General features: G+C 46.9%; 1 protein-coding gene across 5 annotated transcripts in view; it reads left to right on the top strand.

Annotated features, from left to right (window-relative positions):
* dscaml1 (Down syndrome cell adhesion molecule like 1) overlaps window positions 1–17,023 on the top strand; it is a 109,325-nt gene that overhangs the window by 14,786 nt on the left and 77,516 nt on the right. For all 5 annotated transcript variants that reach the window (XM_029255841.1, XM_029255840.1, XM_029255839.1 and 2 more), the window contains exon 3: window positions 3,949–4,095. In XM_029255841.1, the coding sequence (XP_029111674.1) occupies window positions 3,949–4,095 (147 nt within the window). The remainder of the gene's footprint in view (window positions 1–3,948; window positions 4,096–17,023) is intronic.

Genomic DNA, 17,023 nt, shown 5'->3' with positions numbered 1-17,023 from the left:
CCAACTACAGACAGAAGAGCAACTGGACAACAGTAATGCATACTGGTGTGAGTGACAAGAGTCCCAGCAATGACCGAATGGCTTACAGCACTGCAAGCCCCGCCTTTCTTTTCCCACCCATGCACCTCGATGCTGATGCGATGCCGATAACGGCGACAGCACCATTTGCCACAGCCTTGATCCTGGCTAGATGGCGCATGATTTACCCCCCCCGCCAAGAGTACAAAAAAAAAAAAGAAAAAACTCTCCTCTTTTTTTCGACTTGTTTTTCTTTCACTCAGATTTTTTGATCTTGGAGCATCTCCACAGCCACTCACAATCTTTTGTTTTGTGTGCGAAAGGAGGGATATCCTACCTTACTCTCTCAGTAGCCTTTTCCTGGACTGCCTGTCTCCTGCTGTCTCCCTCCCCCTCTGTCTGCCCCTCCATCATACCCCCCCACCTCTGCATAGCCAACATCTGTTTTCATATTCTGCCCCACAACACCGAGGAGCACTAATACTTATACTAATACTACCGCTCACTCCGAGCGTGGGATTATGGGCACGAATGTGACCTGGAAGCCAGAGGGGCGATTCTAGTTTGGGCTTTTCCATGTGCTCACACTGCCACTGTGGATAAAGGGTAAAGTAATATTTATTTAATGGTATATTTTGATTTCGAGCAGGTCAGCTAGTGTCCATTTGTATCACTTTGCTTTACTTCCAAGGCTTAAAGTGAGCCCGGCTTCCAGTCGAGCAGGATGCAGACCGGAATCCTGGGTTTTAAGGAAAGCTCCGGAAGGTGTCAGACGGTGTAGTGGTACAGCCGGCAGCACTTGTTTCTTACAGCCCCTGGGCTGTGGCTTCGGGTCCGGGTTCAAATCCGAGTCTCTCTATGCGGAGTTGGTATGTAGTCGCCGTGTTCACCCGTGTTTACTCCCGCGCTCCAAAGGAAGGCGATGGTAAACGAATGGTAAACCCTCTTCAACCATGAAAAGCACATGAAAGGTTGCCAAGAGTCAGTTTTGCACTTACTCTGCTTTAAAATTGTCACCCTTATAGGCTGGCCATCTCTTTGAAGTACAGTTGTGCCAGATGTGCCGTCGTCCCCCCGACTCGAGTGTCGGGCAGTTTGAGTTTGTATCTGTCAGCTCGTCGTCCGAGAGATGAGCTTCAATTAGCTCCGAGCACAGTGACGCGCCCATCTACCTGTCGAGTCAGTCAGATTCATAGTAATTTTTTTGTTTGTTATGAGCCAAGTGGTTTAGCCCTCTCTTGCAGAAGCAATGTGTGTGTGTGTGTGTGTGTGTGTGCGTGCGTGCGTGCGTGCGTGCGTGCGTTAGCCTGCGTGTATCTCCAGGGGGCGGAGGGACGGAGCAGTGGGAGGAATGCGGCGCGGTGCGTGTTTAGAAGGCAAGAGAACAAACGGTGCTAAAGAACTCGTGTCCACACTTTGCGGGAAGCCTGTAATTGTACCGTTATTCCAGCTCAGCGACCGCTTCCTGTGCGGTGGCATCCCCGCATCGCCCGCATCGCCCGCATCCCTCCTCTCGCCGCCCTCCTTCCCTTTCCGCGCTTCTCCATTTTACATTTTTGGAGAATCAGGGGTGCGTTTCGCAAGCGGCGCGTTCATAACACTCGGAAATTCTGCCAACGCGCCGCCGTTTGGCAGCGAAGCTTTAGAATTCTGGCCAGAACTAGAGGGACCCTCATAGTCGCAGGTGCATTTATATTACCTATGAATATTTATTAGCTCATGTATTTATTTAGAGTAATACTCCTTCCCCATGGGTTTGTGTGCTGAGAAGAGTGTAATGCTTTATTTGCAAATATTATTGACAGGAAAATTAATAATTTTCCAAGAGAAAATACCCCGGCATCAACTTTGTAAGGTGTGCAGGCCGGGGGACAGCAAGAATGAAATATTCAAAGCTCTAGTCCAAGGTTAGAAACAGCTTGTACACATCTGGAACACCTTATGTCCGTTTTTTTTTAACTCTGAGTAATTAGGTCCAGAGGGCTAGGAACGGACACATATATATGCGTGTATTTGTCATTTTTTGTCGCTTTATGAATAAGTAAATATCGTATTGGATTTCAGTGCCGTGAATTATTTAAACGACAATGAAACAGGACTGTCGTCAGAGCGCGCAGGGAGCGCGAGGCCACGTTTGAGCCCGTCTCCAAGCAACCGCCGAATACAGCGAGCATCAATAACACCGTAATGACTACGTGCGCGTCTATTAGGGAGCGTAATTTATTCACAGCGAAAACTTTTCGGATATTGCAGGCCCACGTGATTCAGATATTAACCGATACGCCTGCTTATTTTTAGAAACGAACGCAGACGTTGCTTTAACAGTCCTGTACTTCAGAGCGCAAGTTACGGGCTTCACGCCAAATGCCCGGTGACCTTAGAGATGGGGAGAAACCGCCTCTGCGTAGAGTTTGCACAGCTTCTTCCCGCTGCAATATATGTTTGTACGTCGTTGTACTTATTGTTCCCTCTAGCTGATGCCTTTCTCCAAGGCTGCTTCCAACGACTTACCCATTGATGCACCCGAGTTGTTTCTCGCATGTCAGTTGAGGCTAAGGATCAAGGGAAGTGCAGGAGCAGGGATTCGAACTCACGCCTTGGCACTGCAGGGAAAAGGCTTTGAGCGCCGCGTCACCTGCCTCTCCGTGTGAGTTTTCACCCTTCCAGGCCCAAGGCTCCTCTTCCACGATTAAACCGCACTTGTTGCCTGTTTGGCGAGAGGAAACACATATGGATTCGCACAGATTGAATTCCTGATGAATCGAATTGTGATGTCACGCAGCCCCAACCCCCTCAAGTCGTTTCCTTCCTGCGCTCTGCCGTTTTAATCACATTTGCGTCCTCCCGCCATCCGCCGTCGCGCCCTTCCCGTGCTCCCCTCCCACGACAACAGTCCAATTCATGTAATTAAAAGTGCGAGGTAAATCAATGCTAATAAAATAAAGATAAATAAACATTAACCCCCAAATGAAATAACACTTTACTGACACCCACTTTATACAATTCGCTGCTATCGCCTCCTCCCCTTTTGCGTTCTTTTTGTAATTGATATGTGCGGATTTGTTATTTTACATTTGTTTTCCATAAAGCACGTTTTATTCTATTTATTTGGCACACGGAGCTGGGCTTGTCGGATGTAGGGAGGGTTATTTTAACACGAGCGTGTGTTTGTGACAGCGTGAGAGGCCCCCGCTCGCCGGGCCACTCCGGCCTGTCTCTTAACATCGCCAGGGTGATTTATAAAAAGGGCACTAGAGTTTCCCCCGCTGCACCTCTGTCCTTTACACTTCCCTCCTTTCTCCCCCCTCGGTGGCTGCTTGAAAATATACAGTATTTGCAGTTTATTTGGAAAAAAAGAGCGAAACCTGAACACCCGCTCCCCGCCGTGTGTGCAGTTTATTCTATATACACCGTGATATTGGTTATAAATCCTAATTTACCACTTTAAACATCCATTATCAATAACAACAGGTCCAGTCGAGGGCTGCGGTAAAGAAAAGCCTATGCCAGAGACATAGGGTGTGAGGCAGGGTACAGTGTGGATGGGATACCGGTCCATCACAGGCCAACCACACACACACATATCATGGGCAATGCAGACTCACATATTAACCTGAAAAATGTCTTTGGACTGTGGGAGGAAACCCTCACAAATTTAGGGGACAACGAAAACTCCACAGAGCCCGAGCTGGACTCGAACCCATATCTAGATCCATAACTGAGGAGCTCTAAGGAAACCATCCCGCTTGCTGCGCCACAGTGGTGCCCCGGGCTCGAGCAACCTTTCCCGAAATTAGTTCGTCTGCGTCCGTAATCTCTCTGTGATATTCTTCACACCGGTGTTGTCGTCTATTTATAAATCATCCGCTGACTTCAACGGCCACCGCGGGACTGGAAACAGAGTGTGATAATGGTCTTCTCCCTCCGCAGTGTTCAGGGAGCCCTACACAGTGCGAGTGGCGGACCAGCGCTCCATGCGGGGCAACGTGGCTGTCTTCAAGTGCCTCATCCCGGCCGCTGTGCAGGAGTACGTCAGCGTGGTGTCCTGGGAGAAGGACACCGTCTCCATCATTCCAGGTAGGGACGCTCGACGTCCGGGACCAGGCGTACGGTTGGGCGGGAGGCCTGAAGGGTGGTGCAGGAAGACCACGTTGGCATGTGGGATCGGGGGGCCTTTTTGTCAAGTGCAGAAGCAGCGTGATAATGTTGCCACATGATACCCCTGTTCTTGTAGAAGAGCCCGTGGAGCAATAAGGTCAGGTGAGGCAGTAAGGTCGTCTGTCGGAGAGCTGGGAGTCGGCCAATAAGGTGGCACTTTGACGCTCGCTTCATTACACGTGCCACGGAGCATCGCTGCGCTTTACAACCTGTTTCCCGTTTTCTCGCTCTGCTGGGATCGGCAAGTCATTCAGCCCGTCAGTCTCAGTCATCACGTTTTCTCAGTCGACTCATCTCCTCCGTTACAGGAGGATTGTAAGGGCTGGGAGTGTTTTAGGTGACTCACGCAGGCAATTATACACCAGAGAATAAAAATAGGACCCAACTGACTGACTCGGGCTAGGAGGTTGGCGTTCGTCAGTATTTCCCTTTATAGTAATCTCAGAGACTCCATATATTAATAAGAATTATTTATTCTCTGCGCTTCACTTTAGGTGTGCTTTTTCAACACGGTTGTTTTGGTGTTTTGTAGGAGAATTCATTACTGTTAATTAGTTTGCTTGCTTAGTTTTTAGACGTTTGGGTGAAACTGAGTGGGCGGTTTCAAAGAAAGTGCAAAATTTTTTGGGCATGGACTCATTTTCATATGCTTGCAGGTTTCCGGTGAAAAATCAAGTTGCAAATCCAAAAATGATCTTTCACGGCCAATGAAATAACAAGAAATAGATATTGGAAACTGAGTGCATAAAACCATTATCTTGTGTACAGCCAGGCCAGAATAGGCCTGTGTGTGTTCCTGTTTGCAAGTGCTCGGGCTCGCACACGTACACACGCACACACACACACACACACGCACACACACACACACACACACACGCACACACGTGTAGGCATGCAGATCCTTTCTGGAGTGTTAAAACCGTACAGGTGAAATTACGTTGGCCTCCGCCGCCTGCCCCCGTGTGGGGTTCCAATTTGTAAACCTTTCTCAATGGAGGTGAATCTCTCAGCCTTAATGCTCATGGCTGATTATTGATCCAGCCAAGCCGGCGGCGGGAGGTGGGAGGCGGGGGGTGGAGGCTTGGTAGTTTCTCAGTCTATCGATCGAGGTAGGTCCCGGATTCCCCTCTCGTCGATGTCTGATCCGTCTGCGCAAGCCGGCAGACGAAGGCGGTCTGCACGTGGAGACAGACGAGAGCGGGGGGCACTGGACCTGAGTCCAGAGAGAGAGCAGGTCGAAGGCCACATTGGAGTAATGCAGCGTGGATTTACAAAAGGAGGACATTTTCACTGTTTTAGCGTTCCTGTAATAGTGGAGGCTCCTCAAATCAATGCTAAATATATCCTCTGGAAGCAAAAACCACCTCCAGGCTCCTGTTGCCGGAAACAATGAAAAGATCCAAAATTCTACAACTTATGGCTGCATTATATCTGCATATTGTTTCAGCACAACTAAGGGGATGGTCAGATGGATCAGAATACCGTCGAAGTTTACAATGGGACCGGTAGATATTTTGCAAGTAGGTTTTTGCGATTCCGTTCGACTGACGTTTGGGGCGCTGGAAATACGGGTGGAGCTAAGAGGACCTGGATAAAGTTGGGTGCGAAGGTGCAGATATTACTTTTCATCAGAAGTCTGTTCCCAGTATGTGTGTTGGTGTATGATTGCAACTGGCTGTCGGTCAACTGGGACCACGGGGAAGGCCGCTTGCGCTCTACTGTGCTGACCTGTGAACCCTGTTTCACCATGGTTTTTGACTCCCCTTCCCAGTCCCAGCTCCCTGCCTCTGCCTCTCACTGCCAGTCATGAATGGGCTCACTCTTTGCACTCTTCTGCCTGGCTCCCTCTCATCTCTGTCTCTCGCTCTCTCAGGTAGAGTGAGTGCTATGTTTGGGCCCCTGCTGCCCCCCCCCACCCCCCGGCCCCCGTCCCTCCCCCTGCTCCCTCTCCCCCTTCCTTTTTCGCAGTTTGCTGTGACACGCCGAAGCACCCATTGAGACGGCAGCCTTCACTGGAGACAGTGCCACTCATTAGAACATGCAAAAGCACTCTACCCCAAGGCCAGGAGACAGGCAGCTTCTGCCTCTCTTTTAATGATGGCAGAATTGGCATTTTCCCAGTGCCCCCTACCTCGGTGCCCCCCCAAACCCTCACCAGCACCTGCTGCCATCGTTCACCTTCTTCCTTCTGCGCTGTATTCCTATAGGTTGCGATGGCCGGCCCAGCGCGCGTGCCGTCCTGAGCTGCTCTGCCTTTCGTCTGCGCTGGAGAGCTTTTCCATGCAGGTGTTTATTGCTGAAGGTTTCTGCTCCGACCGCTTGTTTTTCAAATGGGCAGCTCGAAAAGGCCTTGGGTGAGCATGAATGATGACAGCTAAGTGAGCATGTGAGCACAGCCTGCCGTGCACCAGAACGACTGACAGGAGTGAGACCAAAATAAGGTGGAGAAGGATATGAGAAAAAATGTCCCTGTAGTCCACAGTTTATAGCCTGTGTGTCCGAATGTGCCGGTTTGGGGGAAGGGCCCCCCGGGGAGCTGGCTGGGGGACTTGTAGGTGTGCCGTTACACGGTTTTGGCAGCTCAGTACACAGTTTATCGGAATAGCCTCAGGGACAGAAAGTGACCTGTGAAGCACGGAAAACAAAAAAGACATCCCTGAAATAGAAAGGGACTGGGAGGGCAGGCTGGGGGACAGCCTAAGCGTGATGTTCCACTTTTCCGTATTGCTGCTGGATGTCATATTGTTTCTTGGAGATACGTTACATTATTATTCCTGTTTTTTCTTCTTTTTTGCAAATATTACAGCAGGCATTGTGGCAGAAGTGTAGAACATAATTTTCTAATTTATATACATAATGTATACCACAGTACATTAAAATACATATACATCAGTTTCATACATATACAGTATATATATATATATATATATATATATATATATATATATATATAGTGGGGGGCGCGGTGGCGCAGTGGGTTGGACCACAGTCCTGCTCTCCGGTGGGTCTGGGGTTCGAGTCCCACTTGGGGTTCCTTGTGATGGACTGGCGTCCCGTCCTGGGTGTGTCCCTTCCCCCTCCGGCCTTACGCCCTGTGTTACCGGGTAGGCTCCGGTTCCCCGTGACCCCGTATGGAACAAGCGGTTCTGAAAATGTGTGTGTGTGTATATATATCTATATATATATATATATATATACACACATACACTATATATTATAAAACACTCCCAGCCCTTACAGTCCTGTATATATCGCAATATACATTATATATATATCATTTCAATGTTATGAAGGTTGGGCCAGTGAGTAGTGTAGTGGTTAGAATCCTTGCATTTGAGAGAGTGGAGTTTGAGACCCCAGTCCTGATGTCGTACCCTTGAGCAAGGTTCTTTCCCTGAATTAATGCAGTAAAATTACCCTTCAGTAAAAATGGGTAAATCATTGTAATTAACTTAGCGTGCCAACATGTTGAGTTGCACTGCACAAAGGCGATAGATAAATAATGGTAAATGTGTAATCTTGCGCTTACAGGGTTTTACTTTTTAGTAGTTTATATGCAACTTGTGTGGATATGATTGTGTGTTTGTGTATCGCTGGTCTTTACAGATTGGCTTTTGCACCTCATTACTTCCATGTGTGCTCCTGCTGACTGTTTTAAGAACCATAATTATATCTGTGTGTGTGTGTGTGTGTGTGTGTGTGTGTGTGTGTGTGTGGAGAGCAGGACAGGATGAAGGTGAGTCAAGCAGAAAAGTGGGCATCCATGCACAACAGTGCTAGTCAGTGTATCAGATGCTTATTGCTGCACAAGTGCCCTCCAATATTTCAGTATTAATATACAGCATACATATCTTTATGTGCGTGTTGATGCAAAAGTGTTGGTGCCTCTGCCTACAGCATGTTCCAGCATACGAGCGACATTGTGCATATTCATGTAGGGGTATCAGAGATCTTATCAGTGCGTGTGTATCGGTGCGTGTCAGTTTAATCTGATCCATCTTCTCTTCTCTGGGGTGAAAACAGTGTGAATTTTATCCTATTGCCATAGCAACTGGTACAAAACAGCACCGAGAACGAGGAAGGTGTGAGGACGTGTCACTGTGTGATTTTTATTAGTGTGTTACCACTGTTTCCCCTCTACGCCTGTTACACATGGACACGTAGCGAACTCACGCTCTCACACCGTCGTGCTCAGAGCACACACTCACACACTCTTGCACTAGGAGGGACATTAACGCTCGCTCACTCATCACTCACTCATCACTCACTCACTCACTCACTCACACACACGCACACACACTCAGAATATAGACTGTGACTCACACAGTCCTGTTCAGAACGCACACACAGGCTCGCGCACACACACTCGTTCACACGTGTACATTCGCTCCTACAAAGACATGCTGCAACTTACTCGCAAATGACCCAGTTTTGCCTTCAATAAGACCAACTGCGTTCACCTGGTACTGTGCAACCTCCCTTCTTTCCTTTCCATCTCTGTGGAGGCAAATTCCACACCCATTCTCACACACACACCCACACACACACACACACACACACACACGTGTGGATGCACAGGAACAAACACATCCAATCCACACACACTCAGCCTGCTCCAGAAACAGTCACCATTTTGTGTTGCCCAAGCGGGGTCTGCCGCATTCTCCCGCCCTCCTCCCTTCCCTCCTCCCTCCCTCCCCTCTGCCTATTGCTCCATCTCCCCCCTGCCACCGGGACGCCCAGCGGGAGAGGGACAGGGTAGGGGACAGTCCCCGTCTCTGAAGACTAGGCAGAGAGGCTCAAACGGCACACCGCATGGAGGAGCACTAAGGTAGGACAGGCCGGACGAGGAGATGGAGATGGATCTGCAAGCAGAAGGCACACGGACAGATGGAGGATGAGCAAGGCAATGGCTTGAGGGTGCCTCTGGTTCCCTGGTGAAGATAAGATGCCCCCTTCAACTTGCTCGGTTTAGCCAGAAGTGCTGCTGGTGCTCTCGTACCTGATTTTCTCAGAGAAGACTGCACCGAAATGGCCAAACTGTGGGTGTATTGAACGGTTTCCTAGCATCGTGTATTTAATCATCCGGGCGGGGCGTGTTGTCCGCGCTACGGTTCGACGCTGGGTAGTGTCCCATTTTCTCTGTGGCCAGAAATAAATGCACTCAGATGTTGCATGTTTAAAGGCCAATGTCAACAGGCAATGCAAGAACAGGAGCTGCAGATGCCTGAAGACCAGCAGAGGCACTGTAGTTGGAGACCCTGATAAACATGGTGATGAACACCTTGTATGTTGATATATGATGAATTAGACATTTCCTAAGGCGCTGCGTAAGCAAGAGAAGGAGGCGAAGCGCCATGCAGAGGGTCTTTTGTCGGAATTCGTCGACCGTATTTGGGAAGAGAAAGAGTATGGATGGTGAGGAAAAGCAGAGGAGGGGACATGAGGAGGGATCAACCGATGATGTTGGAGATGAGGAGCAAGAGCTGGAAAGGCAGGGCAAGTTGGAGGAAAGGGGGAGAGCAATGAAGTGAAAGCCCTCGGTGTGCAGGGGAGGCAGAGGAGTGCTGTGCGAGGAGAATTTCAATGGCGCTCCAATCAGCCAGACGGGCTCGTTAGTTCAGGGAACATTTGCATACCGCTAAGGCGCATTCATTTGGTGTTGCTCGAAGAAGATCGTTCAGATTTCGCTCTCCTGTTTATTTATTTATATACCTCGAGGTGCTCAATATTCATTGTTGCTTAGCGTTAAACCGTGTATCACGATTCTCTGTGTGTGTGTGTGTGTGTGTGTGTGTGTGTGTGTGTGTGTGTGTGTGTGCGGTTTTAAACATTTATGCAGATGCATGTCATTTAAGCTGGATGCTTTGATTTGGAATTCGCTAATTCACAGTCGCGATAATCAGCGGCACGGGTCGGCAGATGCGTTCTCGAGACGTGCCTGATTGTTGAACGCCCGATCGCTCTAGGACAGCGTTCCGTGAAAATACTGGACCGACCACGGTAACGATCGCGTTGTCGCACACGGCAAATACGCAATTCCCGCAGATAATGGTATTGATGAGGTGCACGAGCTCAGATGCAGGAGGGTGGCCATCCAAACAGAGCTGCCCGATCAAGGATGTAGACGCTCAATGCAACAGAATGAGTGAATAAGTGAAGTTGTCCCAGATAATGAGGAATCCAGTGGATATGTTATTCTAATTATGCGGCTGATTCTTGGGGTGATCCTAATCCAGTTTGACGGGAGTAATGACAATGACAGTGTGTGTGACAGCGGACCCGACAACGGCAGGGTGTGACAGAGGGCCCTGGGGCGTATGGATGCAGAGTGCGTGTCTGTGTCGGGACGCGAGTGTGTGTTGGCGAGCGTATACGTGTGCAAATCAGTGAAAATACATACGTAAAATTGAAACCGCAGATACAGACTCGTGTGGGATGCAAGTGCAGAGTTGCAGTCAACCATTATTAAGGGCTTAGTCCAGCTAATAATAGATGTTGAGATTGGTGGCTATGCCAGTAGCGTTTGCCCACCCCGCCGTAGGTCACAGTCGTCATATCGATGCACACCTTGTCACTCGTTCCCCCAGTCAATACACTTGTCAGCCTCGTGGCCTGTGGATGCTGGGGCCCTACCCTGATTGGTGTGTCCGTGCTCTGTGGCAGAGGCATCGTCCTCTTCCCTCTCCGCTTGGGTGTGAAAGACACTCATCGGACCCGTATCCCCCACTCTCTCGCACCCAACCTATCACCTCTGATGTTATTCTGTTCCTTCACGATTTTGTGGAGGAGGTGTGACACATGAAGCTGTTCAGCATCCTGGAGGCAGGGTTAATGTCAGTGTCAGACAAGGGAGAGCGAAGACGAAAAAGGGATTTAAATGATGGAGAGGGAGGCCTCAAGAACCTCGGAAGAGGGGTGAAGCACATATTTGCCCCGTGAGGGTGTTGCGGTATGTATTTATTTCTTTTTTCCATTGTCACTGCGTTGTTTAAAATCTTCCCTTGACAGTACTGCTACAGCAGTGTACCCATGACAGTACTTTGCCTTTCGAGTAAATTTAGAGCAAGTGAAGAAAAGAGAAACTGTCAGGGACAGGTTACTCCGGTGTGACCAACTAGTGGTTTTCATATAATTTCCGTCTACTCCTGGGGTCCACCTCACTCCAGCCTTCCTATTTCCTACTGATCACGGCTAATTAGGGAGGGAAAAAAGGTAATAAGACAGGTGGCTTCCTTCTGCTCCTCTCTCTCTGTCCATTTCGCTCTCTTCCTGTCTCTCCCTCTCCTCGTCCTTTGACAGCCGTGCGCCTGAGCTCTGACTGACCGCGTTTGAGAAGCATGGCTTCTCAATGGGTCATTAATGACTAATCAATGGCCACTGTGTAATATATCGAGCGCCTGGGAACTCTGAGAAGCCTTTAATATGGCCGTATCCACAAAGCCCTCCAAAGGTCCACACAGACCGCAGAACCGATCGATCAATATTAGTGGGAAACGTGGCAGCTGGCCGTAGAGTCCACATTACAGACACCTGTACAGTTTGTTGGACTAAGGTTTAAATTTTTTAATGCTATAACAATAGAGTACTGAATGTCTTTTTATCATTCGTTCAGAAGTGCAGAAGGCAGGTTATAAAAAGGAAAATAAATTCTCTTATTATCTACTTCCTGTGAAACCAATATCTCTATTTCTCTTATGTCTAAGTACGTAAAATAGATGAGATAAAACTGCGTGTAAGTTATTGTTGTGATGTAGTGTGCTGTATATATAGAAATTTATTCCATCTGGGCAGTTTTGTCTTTTTCTTTTCCTCCATTTCTCCTCCTGGCATCTGCTCCCGTGTACATTTTCTGCGAATGTTGTGTCTGCCTCCATGTGCGTCTTTGTCTTCTGCGCAAAAAAACAAAGATTTTCAAGAGCCTTAGGCAACATAGTTCTTTTGTATTTTTAGAAGAAAACATCTTTCTTGATCTTTCAGTTGTAACTTGGGAGTTAAGGTTTTTTTGCCTGTTTTTACAGTCTCCTTTTCAGTGGTCTTTGCTCCCTAAGCTGATTTATTGGACTTTACCTGGGTGTTCCACAGGGTCTTGCTAATGGGCCCACCTGTTTCCTGCTGTACACTCCAGTTTCGGCTGTTTTTAGTCTTATCATTGTTGTTGCCATCTGACTCATTTGCAGGTTTCCAATGCTGATAATAAGTGGCCTTTATTATGTTTAGTTTTTCGAAAACAGTCACTAAGAAACAACATGTTTCTAGGCTTGGTCTTGCGTTGTACAAAATGTATGGGTGCGAATGAATCATCTTACTTTCTGATTGAGGCCTTGATCGCTTTACCGTCCTCTTAGACTGCTGTAGGGGTGGTGAGGAGCCACCCGCTCCGCTGTAGTTTGAGTCAATCCATGGGTCATGTGTCTGACAGCCACTCGCCTATACTGGAGGCAATGTTCACTGCCTCCTTTTGCTGGGGTACTTGATCCAGTTATGTGTGATTAGGGTCAATGGCTGAGACATATTGTGTGTGCTTACAGAAACAATTATGATGCATTTCATACACTGAGCTGGATCACATAACCCCTGGGTCAGGTACCTTCATTAAAGCGAGTTTCCATTCTTTTCAATTCAGTATAATTCTATTTAATTAAATTTGATTTGCATCATACATGCATATCTTTCTTCTTTTGCTGAAACTACACACAGTAATATCTTCACATAACTTTTACAAAAGAATTTCATTTGAGGCCTTGGTGTGTTGCAGTTTACTGTAACATGTATCCATTTCCACAACATGGTGCAGTAAAATTCCATGAAAAAGAATTTCCTTTTATACTCCTGAATATCTAATGTCACGATTAAGATGAATTTCTTCTTATGGGGTTTAAAGTATCACCTTAGGTATTACATGGAATTTGAAATTTCAAATGCATTGTTTGCAGTAGAAGTTTACATTTATTTATTTAGCTGGTACTTTTCTCCAAAGTGATTTACAGTGTTGAGGTTGCAATTATTTACCTATTTATACAGCTGGGTAATTTTTACTGGCGCAATTTAGGGTAAGGACCTTGCTTAAGGGTACTACAGCTGGAGGGGGGCTCAAATCTGCAATCTTTGGGTCCAAAGGCAAGCGCTCCGACCACTATGCTACCAGCTGTCCCGGTAGAAATTCTGACCATGGGTTTTGGAACCTCATGTGAAGGCAGGTACTTATGAATATTCAAGAGCAGTCAAACTGTCACTTGTATAGATCTCAGTCCAGTAATTGTCTATAGGTGTAGAGTTTCTGCCATCACCAGTTATATGAATAAATATTGATGACCACTGAGATCCCTCTTCTTTCCCTATGAAAAAAAAAGAACATGCTGTGTTTGAGCTTGCTGTGGAAAATGAAAGTCATCTGTCTACTGGGTTCAATGTACTTGAGAATATGTAAATGCATTCATTATACATATTCGTTATACTTGGACTTGTGCTGGTAGTTTGTACAAGCTCTCACTGTTCTCAGGTGAAGCAGAGAGAAAAAAAAGCAACACAACCGTTGACATGGTTAGAGTTTAACATCATGTCATGGTAGACCAGCCAGGTATCCCACAGGCTTCTCCATTCTCATCATCATCGTTCTCGGGAAGACGTGGCATCCACAGAACAACAGGCCGCATTATTTCCGCGTCTCATTTTGTACGTGCTCCTTGCCTTTGGAGAATAAATATGTAAAAGAGGGAGAGCGGGCGAGTGAGCAGGAGAGAGAAACATTTGTGTTGAATCTTTGTGAGGCTGCAGCTTAGCAGACTAAAGGTCCCATAAGACGATGGGAGAAGGGAGGAAGAGAATGTAATTTGAATCTCATATACATTTCACTTGAAAGCTGCTCCAGACTTGATACAAGGTCTCCAGAGTCCAACCCCTTCCAATCCACCCTTACCTCACCCTGCACGTGCTTTACCTTTAATAAAGAAATAAAATATCTTGGCAGGGTTGGGCACAGTAAGCACACACATACACACATATACATATATACGTATAAATAGAAATTATTGCTGATGCACCAGTCTGAGAATAGTCACCTCACACACACGTGCACACACACACACACACTCACACTCACAAACAGTCATTCACATGCAGCAAAGCAATCTCAGAAGTGCAAACAGGGAAAAAAGAGAAAGACAAATTTACTGACACACTAACGCAGGGAAGCGCACACATAAAAGCTCATAGGCTGTCTAATGCACACTGGCTGTCACACGCAGAATCTCGCACACAGCCCAGGAGTTATTATCATGGGAATGAAGCTATTATTATTATAATAGCAATAGACAGAGTGTTTGCTGCAGTGAAACGGCCAAATCTCCGTCAGATGTTTCGGGCTGGCAATTTTGTATAGGTTTTTTTGGAAGCCCACTCCCTCCCCCTTTTTGCTTTTGTGTTTTCTCTTTTGCGGTGTCTCCTCCCATCCACATGTTTGCGGTGTCAAACACATACACCCCCCCCAGCTGGGCCCCCCAAATAGGCCGCATGCTATGATACATCTTCTCTCGTAGGCACTGGATGTGCTATTTTTTGCACTGAGTGATGTTTGTCATGGGAGAGAAATTTACATCTGATATTTTAAATTGCGCCAAAAGTATATATGTTCCAGTTCATACACTGAGGTACGTTTCTCTGCCTTGCTAATATTTATACACATAACCAGTATTCATTTTCATATGCGTTGCTATATATGTTGTATGTTGGATGGACTTCTTGGTTTCAAATATTTACATATATTCTAAAAATGCATTTAATATGTACTGTACTGCTGTTCTATTATTGGGTGTGTGTGTGTGTGTGTGTGTGTGTGTGTGTGTGTGTGATAAACTCATAAGTGAAAAGCTAACCTGCATGACCTGTTTGTCACTCTGTCCAGAGCTCAGTTCAGTTTCTTCCATTACAATTTTCTCAGAGTCAAACTGTGGTGGGATTTTGTCTACAGGGGATCAGGGGAGGTTTCCTGTTGAGGGTAACAAGGAAGAACATCCTTCTGGGATCCTGCTGCCCTATTAAGTGTGGTAACATGGCCACTGGCATCCAGCACTGACCCCCTGTGTGTTACTTCTGGAACATTTGACACAAGTTGCTTCTGAGATGTAAGGGTTCGAAAGTATGGAATGTGTGTGTGTCTGTACCATTTCTCTCAGTATTCATTACCCTTTATTGACATGAAATAAGTTCATTTATTTAGCAGACACTTTTCTCCAAAGCAACTTCCAATGAACTCTATGTAGTGTTATCAGCCCAAACACCTTGTTCACCAAGGTGACTTACACTGCTAGATACACTACTTCCATACATCACTCATCCATACATCAGTGGAACACACTCTCTTTGTCACACACACTGTGGGTGAACTTGAACAGCATGTCTTTGGAGTGTGGGAGGAAACCAGAGCACCTGGAGGGAAACCCACACAGACACAAGGAAAACATGCAAACTCCACACAGACTGAGTAGGGATTGAACCCACATCCTCTTGCACCAGCGAGGCACTGCAAGAGAGCAGTGTTACTCACTGTGCCATCATGCCACCCCCATTTACCCATACCCCCAAAATAGTGTAAATAAGAATAAATACATGTGGTCAATAACATGAATGGTATAGTAAATAAAACTGTAAACTGCAAGAGTAAACAGTAATTTGAAAAAGCTAGTAACAAACACATTTTTTTCTAGTTATATAATAACCATAATAGTATTTATTTATTTTTCAATAATGGACACTTGGGTTGTCTGTTGGGTTATAACGGCAGCAACTGATAAGTACTGCTGGCCCTCTTTTATAGTGAATTTTTCAGTTTGTTTTTTTTTTTTTAAAAAAAAAAAATCTACAGCTAGTGCTGGGAGTGTTTGTTGGAAACGTTCGGACAGTGTGTGCGGAGGTGTATCTCTCTCGCTACCTGTCCGGTCTTTATCACCGTCTGATGCTCCCGTTCTCCTCGCTTGCTGCTTTTTTCCAGCCGCTCCTTTCCCGGCTCGCTTTGTATTTCCGTTTCCGCTCTTCCCCACACATCCCTCCAGTTCCTCTCTTCTTCACCTCCTCTCACGCTTGTTTATAGTTTTGTCGTTTGTACGCAATTTTTTTCCTCCCCAGACACTGTGCATTTTATCTCATCCTCCACTCCCCCTCCAAACTCCTTTCGCTCGCTCGCTCCGGCTGACAAGAGCTTCCCTTGTTTATTTATGTCAAGGGGAAAACAGAGTCTTATTTATTCTCTCCGTCCCTGCCTGGCTCTCTGTGCGCCCCCACACCCCGCGGAGCTCATCCCCGCCGCGGCTGGTGCAGGCCGTCCTGTCCCCCCCCGGTGCCGGCAGCTGTGGATGCCGCACGTCCCGCGGCACGCAGATCAGGGGCGTTAAATTCGAACACGTGCCGCTTCGGGACCGAACGACTCAAATTGAACAAGCCACTATTTCTGTACCTGGGAAAATACTCAGGCTTTAAAATATTTCAATAATGCCATGTAGCCGTGATACCTTTTGATGCAAAATGCAATCGTCTAATTAGAGCTCGGTCTGTGATTAGGTTCCCGAGTACCATCGCTTTCCCCAGATTTTGTGTTGCGTTTCGGGTCGGAATGAAGTAGTACTAAGCGATGAACCGAAGGAGGATGTGCAGGTAGGAATGAAGCACAGGCCTTTCCCAGTTATTGGTGCCTGTGTGGATAATCGTGACAGCCCATCAGTTGAGGTGCTTTCCCATTCCCCTCCAGCACAGACATCCCGATCTCTTGAGAAATATAAAACCTTTTACTGGGTTTTTACCTGTCCTATATAAAAATCCTATATAAGTCCTATAAAAAACATGCAACAACAAT

The sequence above is a fragment of the Scleropages formosus genome, chromosome 10 (genome assembly GCF_900964775.1).
Source record: "Scleropages formosus chromosome 10, fSclFor1.1, whole genome shotgun sequence".
In the NCBI taxonomy this organism is placed as follows: domain Eukaryota; kingdom Metazoa; phylum Chordata; class Actinopteri; order Osteoglossiformes; family Osteoglossidae; genus Scleropages; species Scleropages formosus.
The sequence above is the reverse complement of the archived record's forward strand: the minus strand, read 5'-3'. Positions and strand labels throughout refer to the sequence as shown.